Raw genomic sequence first — 24,883 nt, 5'->3', positions numbered from 1 at the left:
GAAAAAAAAAAAAAAATCACAGAAGTGCTACAATCAAGAACCAGATCACATATGCACACATTCACTTACAGGTATCACCTAGTCATCAGTGAAGGAGTCAAATTTAAGAAAAATCAAATTAAAGAAATAGAATCTTCCAAACCCCCAGTTACCCCCTTTAAGAAGTCCAGGCCTAAGAGGTCTGAGCCTAGTCACCAAGGGTCACAGTTTTTCGTTACAAAAGGGGACTTCAAGAAAGCTGCAATGGGACTTCAAGAAAGCTGCAACTTCAAAGGAGTTCAGAAAATTTCTGAAGTATTTCAAAGTGAGATATTAGTTTGCCAAAATCAGGTTAGCCTAGCCCCAAGGTTAGTCCTAGCGCGAGATCCTTGACCCAGGTATGACGAGCAAAGGTCAGGCCAGAGGACATTAGGGTACAAGGGACTGTAGACCCAATATTACCCTATGGAGGGAGGTTCAGGGGGTTGGAACAGTAACAGTCATGTTAAAATACACCCACTGTTCGTCCATAAGACCCAATCTGCTTCCTTTGTTTGGTGAGAGGCCTAGGGGTTGCGGTTGCAGGCCAGGTTCCAGTTAGAGGCCCTAAAGGATTAAGAATGAAATCCTATCCAGGCAGACCTCCTTGCGACACAAAGGATGGATGCAGATAGGTTCCTGCGACAGTCACTGCAATCAGACAGCGGCACGTGATCTTAAGTGATGAGCACAAAAATAGCCAATTTATGGCACCGGCTGAGGACACACCACGTTTCTATTCTGAAAACAGCTCAAGCAAGGTAGCTGGTTAGTCCACGTCCAACAGAGTCGAGGGACACTTCCAAAAGGCTCTGCAGGCATGGGCCCTTGACTAAGGGGATGTGGGGGTTGAGGATAGTTTGTCCCACTAATCAAAAAGATTGAAGCACCAACAAGAGCAGGGCTTCACCGGGCCAATCACTGGAGTTGATGCCGGATAGCTGCAGGCACCACCATCTGGTTGTCAGCGGACGGCTCTTCTTTGTGTGAATCCTGGCCCTAATGTGGAACTGAAAAATGGCTGCAGGAGTGATCCTTTCTCAAACAGCCAGTGGTTGTCCAATCCTGTATAGCACCGAATTTACTGGCACCAGGAGATGGGCGATACCAGCTTGTCTAAGGCACATATAAAAAGTGAACAAAAAGCCAAAAAGATAAAAGCTAAGGATACGAAGTATTAATTGCATTCCACATTAAGGAGGTGTGTGCAATTGAATATAAATACAAGAATTCCAAAAAGAGAAAGTGTCTCAATGAGTCTCAGGGACTAGTCAGTTTCCCCATAACAATGAACAAAAGGGAGGTAAAGCAGAGGACTTTGTTTTTTATCTATCCTAACTTTTTGAAAGTAAGCAAAGCAAAAATAACAGCCTATATAAAAAAAGAAATCTATGAGCGAAAGGTGCAAACAATTTTTTTTTTTAAAACACCATGCGAATGCTAAACGACAATGAAGAATAACGGGTGTTCACCCAGCTGTACAGGATTGTGGTGGAAGTTGTACAAGGTTGGTTGTAACACGAGAGATTGGAAAATTTAGTCGATGCAACTGGTAAAAGAAAAAAAGAAATTGAAAAAAGGGGAGGCAAAGCAAATTTACATTTAAAATATGTGATCTGCAGCCTTTTGTTAGGCGGAAACCTGTGCAGTTCCCTCTGGGACCACTGCAAAAGATTTAGGACTACAGGTGTTTGGCAGTAAACCCACTTGGTAGCAGTCTGTACCACACAGATTCACGTGGTAGCTGTGGCTGAGCAGTCAGACTTCCCTCAAGAAGAGTTAAGCAGCATGTGGAGTATACAACATAGGGCAATTCTTCACAGTAAGACAAGCAAACATGCAACAAGGCTTCAGTGTAAAGATATAAAGGTATTTATTTATAACAACATCTGTAGAAAACACTGGCACTATTACGGCAAACACTTCAATTACTCTATGAAGAAAAAGATCAATCCCCTAACAATAGTTCGACAAGTCAAGGTTTTACCAGCATCACTTATTTGCAGACAGAGGTGTATGCCTCAACCTAGATGGCACTCTAGTATTAATAAGGACGGGAGAGAAAAATAAGCAGGTTACGAAATCAACACGGTTCCAATACTTAACGGACAAATGCAAGGCAAGAAGACAAAAACCATGGTAGATCATAAAGTTCAGAGGCCAAGCCCACTCGGAGAGAGGCGAGGCGATATGTCCCAAAAAGTATCTTAGTGGAAATGCATTCGAGTCTTTGTAGCAAATTGTTATCGGCAGATTGGACCGAACAACACGCTAGAGAAAGCTTGGAGGCGACCCTATGGAGAGGCGAGGATTAAGACACCTCACTCTATCCGGCAACAAGGGAAGCCAGGCGGACACAGTACCTTGATTGTGGAGACGCAGCTACGGCGGGGGCATTTGTTCCTGGTGTTGGGTGCACATCCGGTCTTTGCCAAGAGAAGAGAGGATCTCGTCGAAGGAAAGTTGAAGATCGTTGCACCACCAGGGAAGAGACCAGCCGCGGAGTGCTCCGTCACAAGGCACCACCTTTTGGTCGCGGTACAGGGGTAGTGGCTATCCGGTTGCTGAGGTGCTCTGCACGGGCAATTCGACCACTGCGTCCTGAGGCGAAAAAAAAAGTAAAAGGGACTGGTTGTTCCCACCAGTCAGGGGAAGAGACTCTCCGGCAGGTAGATCTCCTCTGTCGTCGGGAAGTGGTGAGTCGGTTCAGCAAGGCTCCACCGGAGGTGTCGTCGTTGCAGGTCGGCTCAGCTTTACCCTCGTCGGATTCTTAGGTCCTGTAGCGACTTCTGAAGATCCAGTCCCAAAAGCCCTGCTTTTATGCAGAAAACCCCCATTCATTCAGCCTAGCTGTCAATCAACACATGTTAAGTGGTGAGCGGGGAGGCTCACCACTTGGGCCAATCACACTAGAGTGCGACCGGAGTTGGCAAGGCAACTCGGTCCAGGGTGCCTAAACCCCCTCCCACCCCCTGTGGTAACCCAGACAGAATGGCACCACTTTGGAGGGTCTCTGTACAGAAGCCCGCCAAAAGTGGAACAAAGGGCACAACCTTTGGTTTAGGAGTCACAGAGACGAACACAGATCCCACTTTAAAAAGCCGAGTTCTGGCAGAAAATACCATCTGATAGACTTATTTAAGATAATTAGACCGGAGGTATGTTAGAGATTAACGAGAAACAGCATCAATCTCCAACAATGGGACGAATCCCATAGGGTTATATTCGGGGTCGAACATAACAAGTAGTTTCCACTGCCACCAGCCAAAACTCGACGAGGGGGGATGGGACAGTGCCCCCTCAAATAACAGAGCTAGGAGTAATCGAATTACCCCTACTAGTACGTCCACAATAGGATGGTTTGTACTAGTTCTGTTAGTAAGTTTAGGTCTAGTAAAGCCAATGGTGACTTTACATGCCCGGGGAGACAGTCAGTCCCCGGGTATGGAGTCTATGATGGAGGTCCACTAGGACGCCCCAGTGTTACAGCACGTAGGGTGCGGTGTAACACACATAGAAAAACATATGAGACCCTATGGAGTAAAAGACCCCATAGCCCATAGAACACATTGACAATCAAAGGAATTACACACATTCATGTCCAAGAGTGGGAGAAAAAGAGTCTCACTCTTGGCAGGATGGGAAAAACAAACTCCAGAAATCCAGCAAAGCTGCTGGGGGACTCACTAGGTTAGGAAATTCAGTCTAAACAGAGAATTCTCCCTAACACCTTTGCACAGCATCTGATAAGACAGTTATTAGAAATCACAGGAAAGCAATGTTTTTGATAACAGAAGAGAACATGGGTCCTTGACAATGGGGGTCCAAGAATGTATGCCAGATGTTGTATAGGAAGGTGGAAACAAGCCAAGGATGAGCACAGGACAGAATATAATAGGAACTGGATGGTGGAGCAACTGCTACATTAAGGATTGAGGCATAAAAGAGTGCTGTATGGTTGTTTGGGGGTATGGCGAGAAGGAAGCAGGGGGATGGGCAGTGCTACGAAACCGATACTTCAGAAAATAGGAGGGCATTGAGGTTGGAGTTGTAGAGGGAGAGGCAGAGCATTCAGGGGCGGGAGGAGTGGAAATGAGGGGGGGTGCAGAGGGACTCGACTAGTGGCAAGGAGATGAGAAAAAGAGGATTGTAGCAAGTGAGAGGGATAGCAGGGAGTGAGAGGAGTAGATATGTAAGGTGGGTCAAGTTCATAGACGAGAAGGACTGGTTCATACTTGGCTCTTTGTTTTATAGGTATACAGCCAATCTGGCAGAGAAGGTAGAGGTAAAGCAGACTTTGTCCAGAGGTGAAAAGGCATGGTTGGGAAGGCCCAAGAAACTGGCACAGGAGATTAGCACCATTGAAAGGAAGATAGATTTTTCTGAGGTAGAGTCTGGATGGGTCAAAGATGACAGGTTACAAGTGGAAGCAGAGTAAGGAAGGTAGTCTGAAGAGAGGAGGTGGGGGGGAGGGGTCGAAGAAGAGTGTTTGGCTTGAAAGTATAACCGGTGGAGCATCAACCATCTAATATTCGATGGCAGAGAGTTTGACAACCGCTCATTAGAGACGAACTGTAGTTAGAGAGTGAAGAGAAGTGGGCCATGGACAGACCCCCTTGGGGAGCAACAGAAAAGGGGTGAGCGAGAAGGCAAGGATTTTCCATGACACCTGCTAGAGTCTTGGGGCAAGTTATAAAACAAACTAAAGTAGGGGCCTTAGCTTTGATGCCAAGGAGAGATAATGTAGTGAGAAGGTAAGAAGGGTGTACAGTATCTAAGGCAGCGGAGAGGTTGAGAATAAGAATAGATGAACAGTTTGCGTGACGTGCAAAAGTTGAAGTTGCTGATATTGCAGAGAGCTGTCGGTTGACTGCAGAGGTCGGAACCCAGCCTGAAGAGGGTGCAGAGGTTTATTGTGGCAAGCCAGACGACTCGGACCAGGGGACAGGGTTTTCAAGTAAATTTACTTAAAAGATATCAGGTAATATTATCCCCATATATTATGGTCCCCGTACATAATATCGCCTGGAAAAGGTTGTGGCAATATTATATGGGTGACCATATATATGGGGATAGGGGCAGCCAAAAAAAAGCCATTTTTCGGCGATATTTTTGCGTGGCGATATTTTTGTGGGGACATTATTACATGGCACCAAAGAAAAGGCCTCACTAACCCCATTGCTAAAAGGCGAGTTCCCTTCCAATCAAAACTAAGGCGCTCATCGATAGTCAAAAGAAATCATGCTCCGTCCAAACCTGGTAGGGCCAGTTTAGGTAATAGCAGGTCAAAAATTAGGTAGAGTGCCCTACACTCAGTGTTTTTCCACGATCTCTCTCGGGCGCCCCATTAATTCCTCCTGGTTCTGGATACCCTAATTATCTGTAATTAACAGTTTTAATTTAACAGTTCTTGGCAGGCAGTCTAAAAGTTCCTCAGGTGTCCCCAAGTTCATAAAAAAAAAATTTCACGTTTCTTTAGGTGGAGGGATATTTACCCAATCCCTCCCCACCATTTGGGCTGGTCTCTTCACTTGGTTGCCTCTGTGCTCCACTCAGATCTGCTCTTCGCTTAGCTTACTGGGTCCCTCTGGCTCTTTTGTCCAAATGAATTCTCTGGGTATTCATAACCCTAATTGTCCCTGTTAACTCGTGTGGTCCTGAACCATGAAGTTTCAGGGAATCGCGTAAGGCTAGAAAATCCAGGAGCAAGCACATGAAGCACGAGTCCAGTTAACAATGGCAGCACTTGGCATCAGGAGTCACCAGCACAGACAGCCTGTAGGATATACAGCTGTGTCATCTCTCCAGCACCTTTCACAAAGTTCCAGATAAGTATCTGCAGACAGACATGTGGATTGAGGATACAGAGACCCTCATCTAAACTAGACTTCACTCATACCAAAGGGCCTTTGTGAGCTCTCCACAGGGCAAGTGGGCATTCCCTGTGTCAAAAACACAAAGGACCACAGAGAAAATAGCCAGGTCATAGGATTTAAAAAGTGCAATAGTAGTGAATTTGCTCCTGTACATGGAGCAAGTGACTTCTAGTCGAGTAAAGAGGCCACAGAGTGGTGTAACCAAAAGTGAAAATCAGCAGCCACCAGCCTATAACCACCCCCCTTTCACTCCTCCAAAAATAGGTGAAGAAAAAAAAAAAATACGCCCTCAACCAATCTATTGAGCACCCCTGCTCAGTTGGCCATATAGTCTGCCGAGATGCGCACATGAAAATTAAAAGGAAGGAAAGTTTCAGGTAGGCTTCAGTAAGTCGTTTAGAAAATAAAATATTTGGTGCCGTAGAAGTATTTGCCAAAATATATGACACCCAACATCCAAAGAGCATGAAGAACAAGTTACTTACCAATTGTAACGTTCTTTCGACTGGATGTTCCTCCCACGTATTCCTCATCTATGATAATCTTATCTCCCAGCTTCGCTGCTTCGGAAAGAAAAATGGCAGAGGGCGCGGTGCACGAGGTCGAGGTGTTGATGTCCCTTGGAGGTCGCTGCGGCGTGTCGACACTCGTGGTACAAATAGCTTGTGCCGTGCCCATTGGTTTCAGTTCTGTTTTTTCGATCATTAGAGGAACCAGATAGGCGTGCTCCAGAAGGAAAGCTCTTGGCAAACTCGTAAATTGTACAGCGGGGTAGGATAGGGACGATGAGGAATACGTGCGAGGAACATCCAGTCGAAAGAACTTTACAGTTGGTAACTAACTTGTTCTTCGAATGGATAGTGTCCCCCCCCACGTATTCCTCATCTATGATAGACTCCCAAAGCAATAAGAAATTTGGAGGGAGTACCATTTAACTTTCTTCATGTACAGAATGAAGTACTACTTTTGCGAATAAACCTTCTTGGAAGAATGAAGTATCTAAGCAGTAATGCTTAAATGTGCGAATTGAAGTCCAGGTTGCGGCTGAACAGATGCTGGCCACTGGGACTGCCCTCTGAAGTAGACATGCCCCTCGTGGAATGAGCTCCAAGCCCTTCAAGTGGATCTTGCCCAGCCAGTCTGTAACACTCCAGAATGGCTAGAGTAATACAACGGGATACAGTTTGTTTTGTGACTGCTAATCCCAATTTGGGAACAGTATAACCAACAAAGAGCTGGCCGTCTTGACGTAATCTTGACATTCTCATAATATTAAAAACTCAGAGCCCTTTTAGGGTCAAGTCTGTGCAGTCTCTCCTCCTCTTTTCCCAAATGAGGGGGTGGGTAGAAAGTTGGAAGTATTATTTTCTGCAATAAGTGAAAGTCAGAAATTACCTATGGAAAGAAGGATGGTTTAACTTGTCTTTATGAAAAGTAGTATAAGGTTGTTCACACGAAAGAGCTTGCAACTCTTACCCTGCAGGCTGATGTTAGCGCTACAAGGGCAGTTTTCCAAGTCAAGAGCCTTAATAGACCGGAATGTAAAGGCTCGAGAGTTATACCAGTTATACATTTTAAAATAAGATTTAAATCCCAGGCTGGGACATGAAATGGTATTGTTGGGAACACGTAGTGAGCCCTTTTAGAAACGGGGTGAGCCCTTTAGAAACGGGATGACTAACGGGATCTTGAAATATGAAACCTCCTCAAAAGGAGCACTTGAAGATTGAAAGTGCGGCCAAATATACTTTTATTGTTCCAACCTGGAGCCCCAGATTGGCTAGATGTAGCAGGAAAGCACACATTGAAAAGGGTCCACATTCTGGTCTTTGCACCAGTTACTGAATTTATTCCGACACCGGTACAAAGATTTAGTTGCTGGCCTCCTCCCTTACGTCGTCCGGAAGGGCCCACAATCATCTCTCAGCCTCCCAGAAACCATGCGTGAAGGCTGAGTGTTTTGACCTCTGGATGGAGAACCAGACCTTCCTCTTGCGAGAGAAGATTCTCTCTTTGTGGAAGACGTATTGGAAGGCAGATGGACATGTCCAGAAGGTCCGGGTTCTTCTGGCCCAATCCAGGGAAATTAGAATCATTTTTTCCTGAACCTTCTCAACCTCCCGATTACATGAGGCATCACGGGGACTGGAGGGAACGCATACAGGAGTGGACATTCCCAGTCCATCACGAATGCGTCTCCTAAAAGTCCTCTTGGGGGAATACCCTAGTGCAATATTGTTCGCACGTCCGGTTGGTACCGGTCACGAACAGATCCAGTTGAGGGGTTCCCCAAAGTGCGAAGATCTCTTGAAGGACTTCCACGAGTGGGAACTAGCTCAGGGACTGTGCTCTGCCTGCTCAGAGCATCTGCCGCCGTGTTCTTCTCAATGGCTAGGTGAACTGCCGATAGAGATAATCCTTCTTGTATTGGCCAGAACCAGAGCTGCATTGCCTCTCTGCACAGTGGTATGACCCCCTCCCCACCCCCTACTCCTCTTGTTGAGGTAGTACATGGCCACAGTGTTTCCGTCATTAGGACATTTTTTCCCCGTACCAAGGGCAGAAAGGCCATCAACCCTAGTGTGATTGCCCTCAGCTCCAACAGGTTGATATGTAGTTTGGACTCTGATGGAGACCAACGACCGCTGATTGACAGATCATTGGTATGGGCTCCGTGGGGTCCCCACCCTGTAAGTGAGGCGTCTGTCACTACCCTAATCTCCGGCCATGGTTGTCAAAAACATTCTCCCTCGAGGACATTGTCCTTGCAAGTCCACCATAGAAGGTCCTGAGCCACTCTGCTTGGAGCTTGCACAAGCTCCGACGTATTCCCCGAAAACTGGGACCACTGAGTTATGAGGGCCTATTGAAGGGACCTCATCCTCAGTCTGGCTTCCGGCACCAGAAAAACGCAGGATGCCATGAGACCGAGTAACCTCAGAAAACCGTAGGCCGGCAGATTCTAGAACAGTGTTACCATCTGCAGAATGTGCTGAGCTCTCATTTCAGGTGGGAAGGCTTTCCCCGAGGAAGTGTCCAAGACCACGCTGATGAATTGAAGCTTTTGAGAAGGTATCATATTGGACTTCTTGTAATTGAGGGAGAAGCCCAGCCTGTGGAGGAAGTGGAAGGTGATCTTAAGGTGTTCCTGGGCCGGTTCGGTTGAACGAGCCCTGATTAACCAATCGTCCAGGTAGGGGTAGACGTGAATCTTCCCCCCCCCATCCCCCCTCCCTCTACTGAGGCTCGCAGCCACAACCGCCATCGGCTTGTGAAAACCCTCGGGCGGAGGTGAGCCCGAATGGCAGAACTCTAAACTGATAGTGAGAACCGCGAAGCCTCAGGTACTTTGTTCTTGAGATGGATTGGCACATGAAAGTAAGCATCCTAAAGGTCCAATGATACCAACCAGTCTTGGAGTTGAAAGAGCCTGAAGGATCTCAGAAAGGGTAACCCATCTTGAACTTGTCCTTCCTGAGGAATTTGTTCAAATTTCTTAAGTCCAAGATGGGTCTCAGTCCTCCGTCCTTCGTGGGGATAAGTATGGGGAGCACGAGCCCTTGTTGCTCTCTACTACAGGTGCATTTTCTATTGCACCTTTCTCTAGCAGGGTTAATATTTCCTGCACAAGGAGCAGGTCTGGAATTTTGGCAGAGCTGGCTCCCGATGGATGATCTCAAGGGCCTTTTACTATAAATGGAAGGCAGTAACCTTGGTTTACCATTTCCAGTGCCCAAGCATCTGAAGTAATGCCCCATCATACCTTCAGATGTCGAGAAATCCTGCCTCTCACCAGGGTTTTGTGGGTTAAGGCCTCAAAGCGGTGTAGGGGCTGCTGCAGCAGTGGCCGAGGGCACAGATGCCTCTGCTGAGGCTGACTTCGCACCTCTCCCTCGTCCACCTAGAGGAAGCTCTTTGTTCTTTCCCCCCCCCCCCCCAACAAATTAGTATCAAAAAGAACGACCTCTTCCGGAAGATGACCCCGAGTAGAGGTGTTGAGGTTGTCAACCCTGGAGGTCTGCAGCTTCTCCAAAATGTCATCTGCCTTGCTGCCGAACAACCTTGAACCGTCGAAAGGCATGTTAAGAAGCTTGGCCTGCACTTCCTGTTCAAATCGCAGATTTGCGTGGTTAAGAAAATCAGGTAGTACTGCGCTCGCAGCCATTGATATGCTGACGCTGTCAACCGTATCCAACCCTCATCGGAGGTACTCTCCCATCGCCTCATTGCCGTCTTTTACAATATTCAGAAAGCCTTCCCTTTCTTTACCTTCTGGAATATGTTCAGCCGCCCCTTTAATGCAGTCCAACAGGGTATGTGTAAACCTGTCCAGGGTACAGGTGACGTTTGTGGATTTTAGAGCCATACTGCTTGAGGTAAATTCTTGCGGGCCCAAGCGTCCACCTTCTAATCTTCTCTATCAGGGGGGATAGAGGGATAAGATGACTGTCTGGAAGCAGTCGCAGCTTGGATCACCAAACTTTCAGGTGGGGGGGGGGGGGGGGGGTTCCAGAGGTAATCAGGGTCAGTAGACGATGGCCTTTATTTCCTAGTGAGGTTTCTATCTATAGCAGGTCCAGATTCAGGCGTTTCCCAGTGTGTCTCTACCTTTCTCTGCAAAGCCCTGTGGAAAGGCAGTATTGGATCTTTTCGCTGCCCATGATCCATAATATCTGTCATATCGTCTTGCTCGAATGTTGGCGAGGCCCTACTCTACCCCATGTAATCCATCACCCTATTCATGAGGTTTCTGTACCCCCGAATCAACATGATCCGTAGTGTCAGGTTTAGTAAACCCCAACTCAGGGGACGTATCAATGCCACTGGCAGAGTGGAGGGAGTCGCAGAGATCTTTTAATGACTCAGGGTCAATCAATTCTTTAGGCACATCTCTAGATACCATACCCGACTCCCCGAGGAGGAACTTCTGAGGCCCTCTCCTCCTCAAATATTGAGGACATAGATCTAAAAAAAAAAAGTCAGACTAGGTACAGGTTTGTACATTTTTTCTTTTTCCTCGAGGAACTCGACGGAATCATCGAGAGCGCCAATGGTTTACTCAATGGCACTGTAGGCGTCGAGGTGATCAGTGCTGATGTAACTGTCAAGGTCATCGACATTTGTATCTTCGAGGATGTCAGAGATGTACTCTATTCTTGAGTACAAGACTTCGACGCCTTGGCGTCGGGTCGACGAGGTTTCTCCCACTTGCTACTTGCAGCGGTAGCTTTTGACCTGCCTGCGCCATCCAGGGGAGCGACTGGGGTCATGCTCTTTTAAGGCTCTTTCGAGGGAAGGGGGGGGAAGGGGCGTTCGAAGTCGCGTTCTCAAAGATCTGCATCATTTTTGTTCGAAATGCCTCCTATTTTCTGGGGGAATCCGATTTGGTCCGACATCGAACCAGCTCCGAGGAGGAAGAGGGAGACCTACGACGTCTCTTGATTTCTTGGTGGAAGTCGAAGAATGTTCCGATCGACTCCTCGATCTAGACCTCTTCTGGCGTTTATGTTGAGCAGAATCTTTAGATTCCTCTGACGAGAGCCCTTCGAAGCATCCCGACCCACCGCCAGCTTAACTTTACGTTCACGAAGAGTCATCGATGGCAGGAGCCACAGTCCCCAGTCGGGACCCAGGCACCAAAGGCAAACTGAGTGGGGATCTGTGATAGACATTTTTTGCCTCACAGTCTTCACACTTTTTGAACCCCGATTTCGGGGGAGAATGAGTTGGTGAAGAAAAAACGAAGCGCGCAGAGTCTCGAAGCAAAGTTCAGAAAAATGGAACTGAAACCAACAGGCGCGGCACAGGCTATTTGTACCACGATTGACATTGACACGCTACAGTGACGCCTTTACTTCGTGCACAGCGCCCTGTGCCGAACATTTTTTTTCCGAAGCAGCTACAATTATCATAGATGAGGACTACGTGGGAGGACACAAACCATTCGAAAGATGCAGTTTATATTAGGTTATAAAGAACAAAAAAAAACCAGGGAAATAAAGTAGGGTGGGTCAACTCTGGTAAGTATAAACATGAAACAAAGACCCAGCCTACTAACCCTGCAGGCACCCAGAGGCAGAGGCTCCACAAGACAATTTGTCTATGAGCACTTCGAATAGCCACATACAATGCAGCGTACTAGTACCGTGCAATTGTGCACAACTCTTTAGATATTTTTGTCTTTAACAACAGTTGTTACTGGTGGTGAACAACTTTAAGAACTCCGAGAAAGCCAGACAGTGTGGCTTCTAGCTTTCGCACCTATAGTGTCAAGTGGGCTGGGTCTTTGTATCGTTCTCATCTGCCACTAATGTTTATCAAAATATAATCAGTCTACCTACAATAAAACACCAGATGCAAGTCTAGATCCTAGCTTTGCTCTTACATTGCTTTGGCTAAAATCACTGACCTTGCTAAAGGTTTGTAGCACCATATCTCAGACTTCAGTCGTTACCTATACATCATCCAAAAACATTTTGTTCACAAGTTATACAATAAATATGTTCATGGTCCAAACATACATTTTTGAAAAAAGTAAACAGTGATGTTAGTGCCTTCTAAACTAGTTCTACTCTCTACAGCTAGCCATTATAGAAGTGCATCTTTTTTTGTCACCAGGGGTTTTATGCAGGTTAAAAGAGGGATTGGAGGAGGCGGCAGAAGCTGTTTGCCATGACATGCACTCACAAAACAGGAAGCAGCGGATCAGTTACCTCTTGCAATGAGCCTTCACCATTTCAGTCAAGTTGAAGGCAGGTACATCCAGTCCCAGCACATTTATCAGATGTCGATAGGTGCTGGCAAACATTGTCCAGTTGGCGTACAGAAGGGAGCAGATTGTGGCCATAGTCAGCGGCCAGGTGTGCTGTCGGCAGGTGATGTAGACGCAGCATCCCACTATGATCTCTTTCTTTGGTAGAGGGGCCTGGTGAAAGGTAGGGTGGTGGAAGGCGCGTTCAAAATAAGACACAGCTGTATCTTCAAAGGCATTGGGAAGTCGGAGTGCCTTGCAGAGAGTTCGCACACGCATTATCCCTGAAAACAATAGGCACATTTTTTAAATTTAATGACTTTTGGGCAAGAGAAATGGGAGCAAAATTAGAGGAAGAAAAATTGAAGCAGTAGAGAAATAGAGGAAAAAGAAAGCCAACACATGTAGAAATACACGAGAAAAAAAAAAAGAAAAAAAAAAAGAGTAGCAAGAGTATGTATGAAAAAGCATGATGAAGTGAGAAAAAGTGGAAGGGCAGAGCATCTGGAAAAGAAAGCAGCAGAACCGGACAATAATCAGGCCAAAAGTAGGTGGTGTATCACTTTCGAATTTTAAGGTCCTTTCACTTCTTTTAAAGGTGAGATGTCAAACCTGCAATTCCAAAATTACAGTGCCAATGGACAGGGGCTACATCTTTCTCAGAGGTGCAAAGTGCCAAGTAGATTGCAAACGTAAAAGCAAATACAACTACTACCAGCATACTTAATATATGTGTTGCAATCTTTCAAGACCATTTCCTATCCGAGAAAGGTGCCAGTGTGGTATTTAAAGCTATCAAAAAGAAAACATGTGTACTTTTTATTTGGTATGCCTCTACATAAAAGTAATAAAAACGGAAAGATAAGATTAAAAACAGAAGTTAACAATTACAATTAAAGAGGAGCATGACAAAAATAGAATGTTTTGGGCAAAAGATGCAGCAGCACATTATACAAAGGACATCTGCATGTGAAAGAGCATTCAGGTAGGTTTGGTATAGCTTGGATCATGAATCAGTCATGTTAAACTTGTCTGCCATAGAAATGTAGTTCTGTATTATAGAAATGTAGTTCCGTATACAACCATGTACACTGGACAACTAAATCACACTGAAGAGTACCCAACAGTAAAGCAAGCCTGCAACTGCTGATCATCTTTTAGAGAAGTCAGTCTTTAGTTCACCATGTCACATTTAAAGTGCCAATTCGGACATGAATAGCAATCCCAAAGAAAAGCCCAGAACATTTGCCGTTCCTAGTGAATATTTGCTTCCCTGAAACTTCCGCTTGCATTTGAACTACAATTTGAATCACTAGCGCAGGACTCACACAAATCGACACACTGAACAATGAACATTTGGATGACATCCAAGGAAAAAAAAAAAAGAAAGAAGCTCAAACCAGTCTCTAAAAAAATACAAGCTCAAAAGGGAAAAAATAAATAAATAAAAATAAGTCAACACTCCTCTATGGTGTCGCAAAGACTTGACATGGAGTACACCAGCTCCTCCTTATGTCCCATTCCTGACCTACTAGAGTCCTTTTCCCCTCAGTAGATCAGTCCCCAGCACTGATCAGTGGCTAAACGGCCTCACCGCCAATCCCCATAATTACATTAGAAATCAGGCGAGTCATTGAAGGGCATGTAGACACCAGGCTTTATTAGAAGTCAAGGTCACTAGATAAGACAATAACTACAGAGTACCCATTTTTCAACTGTTTTTTGAAGCAACATGGCCCGCCCTAGCAGATGAGGGATGAAGCAAGTAAATCTTGTTTAGCAGTATGGTGTAACTGTTGATGAAGGGGCCACCATCTCCCAGCATTAGTCTCTGGTGACCACCAGAATGGGTTCCCCTTAACAGCCGGGGCCAACTTGAGGCAGTAACTGTAGGCACTCTTCAAACTGAGTGAACATTAGTTCTACAATCTTAATTCTGTGCACATGTCCATAGTATGCTTGCTTTGCAGTAAAAACATCCCTCACATTTATTCTTGGAACAGGCTAAGAGTGGTAATAACCCATATCGCAGCTGTACTACAGTAGTCTGAGACTATGACTCTGTTCATATTTAGCCTGCGATTTACGACCTGTAATGAAGAAACATAGCACCAATGTTTCCTGAATAACCTCAGTTACGGACCAAACCTTACTGTCACTTTACCCTCTAAAATTGCATTTGGTTTGACTGCCACACAGCGCTGCGCCAGTATCTCATTCTCTTGGATATGTGTCCGCAAGCGGGCATTCGGACTGGATCATTTCCCACAAAGGGCACCCCTAGATGGGACCTCATCTCGGATAGGATCCAGTTGTACAGTGTGCCACGGCAGGGAATAAGCAGTGCACGGCAAAAGGACATGGGGCACACTGCAAGAGGGGGAACAGGTTTCCTGCAACCAGGGATTTCACCCGCCAGCTGATTTACTGGCCACGCCGATCCCCGCTTGTTGGAAAGAGGGAAGCCGGCACAGACAACAGAATTGAGCTAAACAGTTCTGGGTGCAGTATGTGTATAATGTGATGAGCACGCTATGATGTAATATGGATGAATCACAAAATGAGTGCAATGTTGTATTTTCTCTATGGGAGCATTGTGTTAATGAGCCACAGTGTAACACACCTTGTGTCCACTAGTTGAAACCATGTGATGGTTGCATCATGAAATGAGCATGCATTTTCTGTGGGAGCATTGTGTTACATGAGCCATCGAGAAATACACCTTGTGTGCACGAACTGAAACCATGGGTAGTTCATGCACAAAATCATGTGCTGGGGGCTGAAATGTTCCAGTGCTCTGGAGCAGTATGTTGTATGCCAGAGTGGGAATGGGCTTGGGGTGGTGTTCTTGCTAGAATGGCGAAATACACTGCCACCAACTAAAGTTAGTTTCCTGTGCATGGATCTTTTGACCTGGAGAATAGGGTACCTAAGAGAAGCATTAGCAGCTAAAGATAAGGCATTTAGACCCTTGCAATGGAAAGATGCTAGACAAAAATCTATGAGAGAGGCATAGAATAAACATAAACCGCAATTCAAAACAAAGTGCGTGCATGTGATCATAACGAGATGAAAAATGATTGGGAAGAGGGAGACTGAATATGAGAATTAAGGGAGTGTATGTTGCCAAGGCTTGCCCCCCCCTCCCCCCTCCCCTACCCCACCCCACCCCAACAGCCCTGACACCTGAATCAGGAGTGACCTGCGAGGATGAGACAGACCAGTTATTAGAATGTTTAATGGCCTCACCAGACCACTTATCGGGTCTGGTGATAATGTGCTCTCCTTGCCACCTCTTGCCCACAGGATTAAGACCCACAACATGGAAACCGCAGAAAGGATAGGGTTAGCATGGATCAAAAACAGGATAGAAGGAATAGAACAGGCCAAAGCATATACGCCCCAGCAACGAGATACGCTTACATTCACAATAGTGCTTGGACATTACATAAACGGTGAATGAGGAGGATGAAGTGTACCCCCTCCCGAGCGATTAGAACAGCAAGCAATCCAGGAGTGTAAGCTTGATTCACACACCTGTCCAAAAGGGGTCTCAATTCCTATTTTGGATCACAAATGTCCCAACAAAGTCCATAGTAACAAATGTTCCCTATGAGAGTAGTGCCTGGGTTTGTACGAAGAACACCACACACCAGGTCCACGTACCGTGAAACAGATGGGAGTTACTGTCTTTTACTAAAGATTACCCAGCTATCGGGCAAAATCCTGAGCAGTGGTATACTCACACTGATCGTGTCTGAAAGACAGGTCAGCTAACGCTTGGTGATATAGATAAACTTCTCATGTATACTGCCGGCAGACAATGTAGAATGCAAGACAGTTTAAATCCTGTCATTAAGTGGGATGAGCTGACCTTGGCAGCAAGCGAAAGGGGGAATACTTGGGAATTGTCCACAACGCTATTCCAGCACTGCTGATAATGCATATCCAGCAAGTGGTTCCCAGCAAGCAAATGAATTGGGATAAGCGGACTCCTTGCAGGCAGGCAGAAGGGGAGTCAGTTGAAAAACATTTTGCACAAGGAAGAAGCATTTACCTTGTATAGTGGGATGGATAGGACTACCCCGGAGGAGCAAAAGGTGATATGTTCCCATTTTGTTGAAGGGTGGTTACTTCAACAATGACATTCAGACATAGTACCCACTGGCCAAACTAAAGCGCTACTCAAACATGGAACATGGCTAGGTATTCTGCAAATCGCCATGCTAAAGACAAAGGGGGAAAAGAAAAGAGTTAAAAGACCAGTGCATTAATAAACCAGGCATTTCCCGAAAGAGGAAGGGGAACCTGTGCATGCAGAGAGGAAGCGGCATGTACAGAGAAAGGAGAAAGCGCACCACCAGGTGGTAGAATACTAGGACACGGGTTGTCACTATTGTAAGGCTGAGGATCACTGATCAGAGAATGTCCGCCAAGGAGAAGAGGCCATGGCCGAGCGGAGTCGCAGAATGTAAAGGGGAGCTTTTATATTCAAACAAAAGGTGGGGCGCATGAGGCGAATAGCGACCAGCTCAATTACTTTGACCCACGACAGGGTCAGCAGTATCCGGCTAGGGAATATTATGTCGACTATGCAGTGTGGAATGGGGCTGCCCAGGAGAGAGAAAGGGAGGTGTGTATCCCTGTAGATTCAAAGGGGCCATATGTTGAAATGGCAGTACACGGCAAGCAGACTACATTCCTGCTAGACAATGTTGCTTCCAACACATCGCTATCCCACAAAATAGTGTATTAATATTTCAAGAGAGGGGAATGGAAGAAATCAGTGGGTTCCGCAAATGAACCTATTCAAAGTCAAATATCGGAACTAGTGTTAGTCACCTTTGGTCCCATCTGTTGCAAGGCTCCACTGGTTGCCACAGACAAATTTGCTTTGAACTGGTTGGTCATGGATCTACTTCGCGCTTGCATGCCAACATTAATTGGTCGCCTGATGGAGTATACAGGACGTGTTGTGCAGAGTCCTTCTCAATGCGCTTTGTTGTTGCCACTAACAACTTATCTCAAGCATTAAAACAAATTAACCCCGTTATTAGGGCCACTGGCACGAATGGTGTAGGCTGCATCGTAGTGGAGCCCATTAAAATCAGTGTAAAACCAGGGGCATTGCTACCCAAAGTAACCCAATATGATAGCAAAGGAAGGGTTAGAAGGGATCAAACCAGTAATACAGGACCCATTGATGAAGGGGGATATTAAAGAAAGTGGGTAGTCCCTGTAACAGTCCTATTTTACCCATACAGAATTGAGCGGAAGTCAGATTCTCCTATCAAGGCTTCGAATTGATCAAGGCTTCGAATTGATCTCCACGCCATTAATAAGATCGTAGTTCCTCAGTTTCCTGTGGTCCCTGGACATGATCTCCTTTTTGCTACGATTCCACCATCGGCAGAATATTTTACTGTCTGTGATCTTAACAATTCCCTTTTTAGCATTCCAATCCACAAAGCCAGTCCGTACCTTTTAATGTTGAACAGCAATTTTATACTTTCTGTAGAGCACCACAGGGATACACTGAGTGTCTGAGCATATAAAGCCAAGCTTTAAAGACACAATTTGATATGATCACTCACACTACGCACAATGCTTTTGCAATATGTTGACAATCTTTTAATAGCAGCTGACACACAAGAGCAATGTGCAGATTGCACAGTGAGTCGGTTGCAGTTCCTAGCACCCCTTGAGCAGGAAGTGTCTCACAGCAAGTTGTAGTTTTATAAAACAAGGCCACTTATCTGGGACATTTATTGTCAAAGGGGGAGAGACTCCTGCACCCGCAGTGCTTAGAAGCCATTATGAAAATAGCTGCCTCAACCACGCAGCAAGAAGGGAGGGAGGGTTTCTAGGGGCGCCATTGATTCTGTAGGCAGTGGATCCCTAATGTTTCCCTCTCGACTAAACCATTGCTAGAACAAAAGTTGAGCCACACTCAAAAGCTTTCCAGGTGAGCAATGGTCCATAGCAAAGTAATATTAACACATTAAAATCAGCACTTTGTAACTCGCCTGCTCTGGGAACTCGACGATATGAAACCCTTTACCCAGTTTGTGCATGGTCTGTGCAAGGGGGTAAAAATAGGTCATGTGCATATTTTTCCTCCACTTGCATGCAGTAGCAAAGGTATTACCAAATGGTTTGCCAGGTGTTGCTGCTGCAGCATTATCCATGAAACAAGCAGATGCTATATTGTTAGGACACCTCCTCACTCTTTCAGTACCTTATACAATAGACATATTGCTGAATAAAACCAAGACCCAACATTTAACCAATGCCAGGCTCACTAGCTATGAATGGACATTGGCACCTCATTACGATTCAGCATTGTACTACCATGAATCCAGCCATCCTGGTACCACTCCCTTCTGATGGTTCTGTTGAAATGCAGGTTTGTATACTAACCACTGATGAAGAGACGGGTGCATCTGGTGGGCGTCCCTGTCAAAAAGCCGGATGGTACTTTGTATGTAGATGGGTCTCGTTTTAAATTACCAGGTGGCACTGCAACAGCAGCAGATGCCATTACAACTTTAAAAACCATATTTGAAACCTGTCCGATTCCTCAACATTCAGCCCAGGCAGCCAAAATGATTGCCCTTACCAGAGCATGTGAACTCAGTGCAGGGCTTACGGTAAACGTTTACAGATAGCCAGTATGCTTTTGGTGTAGCATACCATTTTGGCCGCCTATGGGCCGAAACAGGGTTCCTGACTTCACATGGCACAAAAAACACAAGTTTTATTTTTTTTTTCTCTTGAAATTACTGAATGCCCTGACATTAGCAAAGAAATTGGCCATCAATAAATGCAGTGCACACAAAACAATTGTAGATACAGGAAACAGAAAAGGCAATGCTTTTGCTGATCAGCCTGCCAAAGCAACTGCTCAGCCTTCTGGATCACTATGTAGGTTTGCCACGCACAAAAAGAGGACACCGACAAACACAATACAGACTGTTCATTCAGTTTGAGGCCACTACCCACGAATTACAGACTGGGAAAGATGGTGGTTGGCTAGACACGCAATATGAGGGGAAAATGGAAATTACCACATATGCATTTACCTTTAATGTTGTCCTATGCACATGGCCCGTCTCATGTAAGTGCAGAGGGAATGTACAAGTTGCTCACTACAGTGTGGAGTAACACTAAGCTAAGACCAGCCATGGTTGCTTTTTGTAAAAAGTTTAGTATGCGAGTCCTATAATATTGGGAAGAGTGAGGGAGCCCCAAAAAGGAATTTTTCGCCCACCTGACTTTCCCTTTTAAGCGTTAAAAAGGATTTCATTAAATTACCTCCCTATAAAAAGGGAGATGATTTGTTATAGCATGCATTTTTAGAACATGGGAAGAGGCATTTCCCTTAAAAGATAATGCATTAAGTACTGCTAAAATAAGGAGTCTTTACCCCGATTTGGCCTGCCTCACACGGTCAGCGACAACGGTGTCCATTTTGTTAATACCACAATGGAATTTGTGTGTAAAGCATTAGGCATACAGCACACATTCTATCATCCTCAAGGAGCAGGATTGGTGGAGAGGACCAACTCCTTTAATAAACAAATTATCCAAAATATGTGCTAGCAGTTCTCTGGGTTGGGTGGATGCGCTCTCACTAGCACGATTTTCTAGACTGACTGTTATGCACTCATGTATTGGATTGTCTCCTTACGAAGTAGTCCTGGGCCGCCCAGCAAATGTATGGGGCGTGCCAAATCCAAAGATACTGCAAAATGTGCCATATCCGCTGTTATCGACCACTGTAAAGAGTCAACTAAAAACCTGTCAATTCTCCACAAACAGGTTGCCGATTGTCTACAAGTACCATTGGAGGGGCTAGGACACTGCATCCAGATAGGTGACTTTCAGCAAACATCAGGACTGCAGCACAGGTGGAAAGGGCCGGTGTAGGTATTGCTTGCCACTCAGCTGTGAAATGTCATGGCTGCAAACATAGGGTTCGTGCTTCACATATAAAGTGAGCACCATCATCTGTTACCCACACCATTGCCTGCTGTGTCCCATGCTGAAAGCACCCCTTCCGCTTATACATTTGGCACTCACATCAGTGCTTCTAGCCCCAAAGGCATTGCTAGAACAGTAGAGGGGCAAAAGTACAATCTGCGACCAAGGAAACTAGAAGGAATCCCTTTCCGTGAGAGACAACTGCCAGGCGGTCAAGACTGCCAACTTTAAAGGACTACTTAGGGGTGCAGTAGCACAAGGACTCCAAGGAGCAATTAACCTCTGGGAAACCTAACTTGTTGGAATTCCCTTTTGCAGTTTTGTTTTGCTCCATACACAAGCCATGCCAAACCTCATGTATGGCTCTCACCCCAGAGAGGGTCCGTGCATCTCTATGCTCCTGTCAGAGAAGAATAGGAAACTGTATTGTTCCAAGGGGGGTCGTATGTGCAGTACTGTTAGGATTGATTTGTGCGTTAGGTGGGTGGTTATTACTGGATTATTATGTAACGCCATCCTTGTTTGGTACAGTAATGTGTTTCAATGCCACACTGTCCATCCAGTACTAGCAGAAAAGGATCATAGCGAAAAATACTTTTGTGCAGAGCATTACTGACCAAGCTCAAGTTCCTACTGGCACATTGGATAAAGGTGGTTCCCTGTGGACTATGTTCACTTCTTGGAAGTTGCTATACATTCTCATGGTAAGAGAGATAGCCTTCCGTGTCAGACAATAACTGTGCCTCAAACCACCAGCCACCTCGGTTGCAACCACAAATGCTTTCATGATGCAGGAAAACGCCATTATGGCCATAGATGTAACAGACCAATTTACATTAATACAGCATAATAGAACCTATGCTCAAAGGGGTGAGCAAAGCAACTGTAGGCAATCTGCACATTTAGTAAAAATTAGTTCTACAATGTTATTCTATGCACACGACCATAGCATGCTTGTCTTACAGTAAAAAAATCTTGCTTCGCATGTATTTTTTTCTTGGAACAGGCCACGAGTGGAAATAGCTTGGTAGCAGCTGCACTAACAGCAGCCGGAGAACCGGACTCCCTGTTCATATTTAGCGGTCTGTCATGAAGAAATGTAACACCAAATGTATAAAAGTTGTTAGTTTCCAAAATAACCTCAGAGTTACGGACAAAGCCATGCTGTCGGTTTAAACGCATTATGAATGAACAAACTGACTGCTAAACAACACACTCCTCACAGCAGCCATCTACCATCTTGAAGCCCATGTTCCTTTGGTCCCTTGGTGCCCCAACCAGCTACTACTGGAGCCTGCCCAAGCCCATTTAGTCAGCACGTTTGTAGTTACCAGTCAGAACCCATTTCTTCCATCGAACCACAGAGATAGCCCAGTGCATTTAAAGTTATGTTAAAGCATTTTTCTCTTGCATTACTGGCAACAAGTTTACTTATCAAAGATGCTTTGACAAAAGGGATTACCATCATTTTTCAGAGTCTGGGTAAAGGAAAAATTCAGAAGGATGGTCTTACCTCTCAACTTATAGCGACTTATGCCATCATTTTCTCCTGTGCTTGCTGAATACCTCACAGCTGCAAGAAATACAATGATAGCCATTATCAGCTAAAGGATTAATGATATGGGGCGGTTAAATGTAACCTACGGGTACACAGTTTTAAACCTTTTTTTTAGCATTTTTCCGAACTTATTACATTAACATTCACACCTCAAAGGCGTGTGCTCCCAAAGTGCCCGACCCACCTCACCCACCACCCCCCTTCCACTCAGTCTGTCAACCCTTGCCGTAGTTCGATCCCTCCTCCATGTGGGCAAGTATTTATGCCGGGGCTTTCATTTTTTTTGGTTTTGCAGTTTGTGTCCTGCATCAGGTGCAGCGTTCCGCTGTCGAGGACGATGCGTCATCAGCAGTTTCGTGGATTAGGAATGCCACGAACAGGCCCCAGATGTGGTGCGTGTTGTGGCAGTGTTTTGATGAAATCAGACTCGACGTCTTGGCAGTAAAGGATGTCTTTCCGCCAGTCTGCTACCGTTGGGACTGGCCCCAGTCCCCAGGTCATGGCGACTCCCCTGCGGGCCAGTAGCACACCTGTGAGTTTCCTCACGGCTGGTGAAAGTTGTAAGTGCCACCGTCAGGACGGGTTGCGCTTTTTCCCCTATAATTGTCGACGTGGTCTGAAGGACTTGGGACCAAAAGGGTGATAACTTGGGGCAGTCTCATGCGAGGTGTACAAAGTCTGCAGTTAATTTTCCACATTGCATTTTTCCGGCGAGTCTGGATGTTGTTTGCTCTTTTTAGTGGGGGTAAAGTATGTCTGGTGGAGAATATTGAAATTAATTTGCTTGAGACGCGAGTTTAGTGCTATGTTTTGTGTTTGTCGTAGTATAAATGTCCATTCCTCCTCAGGGATCACTGCTTGAAGGGATTTCCCCCCCCCACCCCATCTAGTTTTCGTGCGGGGGTTAATGGTTGCTGTGTCAGTTAGGATAGATTTATAGATGGTTGAAACTAGTCTTCCCTCACCCTGCGTTTGAATCACGTTGTGCAATAATTGCCAAGTTGAGGGTTCACGTGGGAAGGTGGGGATGAATGCTTGGAGGGTGTATCTAGTTCTAAAATAAAGAAACTTATCTAAAGCGGTAGTGCCTCCTCTCTCAGTTACCTGTTGTAGAGTCATAAAGATACCTTCAGTGAACAGATCACCTAGGGTGTTTAGATGTAATTTGGCTACCCAGGTATGGAAGACTTTTTCAGAGGTCAGAGGGATCCAAGTGATGAATTTGATCGGGAGGAGGGGTGAGTATCTCAGACTATTTTAATGCAAGTCTCTTCCAGACCGTGTATGTCGTGAGGACAGCATTCATAGTGTTACAGGGCACTGGGAGCTGGCTAATGACCACCACCCTCAGCAGGTTAGGAGTCGCCAGGGCTCGCTCGATTTGTACATGGGGTCTGACAAGGTGGGTATTGTACCAGTGGCCGAGGAACTGCGCCTGCGCCGCCCAATAGTATCTCTCTAGTTCCAGGAGAGTGAGTCCCCCGCTGGATACCGGGAGTATCAGGGATGAATGAGCCGCTCTGACGGGTTTGCCTGCCCATAGGAGTTCAAGGACAAGACTCTTGAGTTTCCTCAAAAAGGGTTGCGGGATAAGAATGGGGATGTTAGAGAAAAGGTAAAGAAGTTTCGGCAAAATTAGCATTTTAACTAAGGATGCCCTGCCCCACAGGGTTAGCGGGAGAGATTTCCAACGGTTAACCTTCCTACGGGTACACAGATAAAAAGACAAAAGATAACTAAGTGTGGGCTATGGCAGAGAAAGTCACACTTTACTTAAGTGAAGAAAGAGGGTTGTTAGAGAAGTTTAAAATACACAGCACAAGTGTAATGAAAGGAAGCACAAAATAAAACTATTTGGAATTACTTCAACTACTAGTTGTGTGTGGAAGTATTATGGGTTAAGAAAACATTAAAACTCAATATGTATAAAAACAGTAAAGAGCCAACTAAGACAATTTCCACTCTGAAACTAAAACGTATGACCTACACATGGTGGTAAACTCAGCACATTTTAACGCTTAGGGGTGAAGTGGGAAAATCTCAAAACATTACTGCATGCAAATTTAATGAACATGTAAAGCAAATAAAGTTTCCAAGCAATGCCCAAAGGAGCCACTAAACAGTCAGAAAAGGCTTAGACTTTCAGTGCCAGACCAATGTAGTCTGTACTGCAGCAAGTCTTGGATTGAAATTAGTCTTTCAATGCCAAAATAAAAAATAAAATTGCTACAAAGCAACTCAATGTGACACGCAAGCGTGTCACATTTGACAGGGACAAACGTGAACAAGTGATCCTTCCTTTACCACCTGCAAGCCCAACTTCCACTGGCTCGCAAGCAGCAATATCCAACCCTAAAGTATACAAGCCCAGTAGTTTCCAGAGCCAGCCAAGGGAGATCAGTCTTTGTGAGAGAAGGGTTGGCATTAGTGGGGATAAGAGGGAGATGCAAGATCCGTTTACTACTGCATGTAATCCTGCCCGGCAGATTGCCAAGTACTTCAGCTCTGTGGATATAGATAGGCTGGCAGTGCAAATTGGGCTACAGTTAGCTGGGTGTTGGTGTACAAGGTGTGTAGGTTGTGGATGTATAAAAAAAATATTTGTAATAAAAAAAACCTTTAAAACATTTGTAAAAAAAAAAGAAACAGACCACGTCATTGAGGGATGGTGCGGGGCATAAACAGCAGTCCACCCAA

At 45.5% G+C, this 24,883-nt stretch overlaps 1 protein-coding gene across 1 annotated transcript in view; it reads right to left on the bottom strand.

Annotated features, from left to right (window-relative positions):
- The window catches only part of BRF2 (BRF2 general transcription factor IIIB subunit), a 148,498-nt gene that overhangs the window by 53,930 nt on the left and 69,685 nt on the right, over positions 1 to 24,883 (bottom strand). Inside the window, exons 3-4 of the mRNA XM_069617959.1 lie at positions 22,142 to 22,201; positions 12,608 to 12,929 (exon numbers count right to left, since the gene is read on the bottom strand). Coding sequence (XP_069474060.1) covers positions 12,608 to 12,929; positions 22,142 to 22,201 — 382 coding nt within the window. The remainder of the gene's footprint in view (positions 1 to 12,607; positions 12,930 to 22,141; positions 22,202 to 24,883) is intronic.

The sequence above is a fragment of the Ambystoma mexicanum genome, chromosome 10 (assembly GCF_040938575.1).
Source record: "Ambystoma mexicanum isolate Mex_15411 chromosome 10, UKY_AmexF1_1, whole genome shotgun sequence".
Taxonomy (NCBI): domain Eukaryota; kingdom Metazoa; phylum Chordata; class Amphibia; order Caudata; family Ambystomatidae; genus Ambystoma; species Ambystoma mexicanum.
Note: the sequence above shows the minus strand (reverse complement) of the source record. Positions and strands in the feature narration are given on the sequence as shown.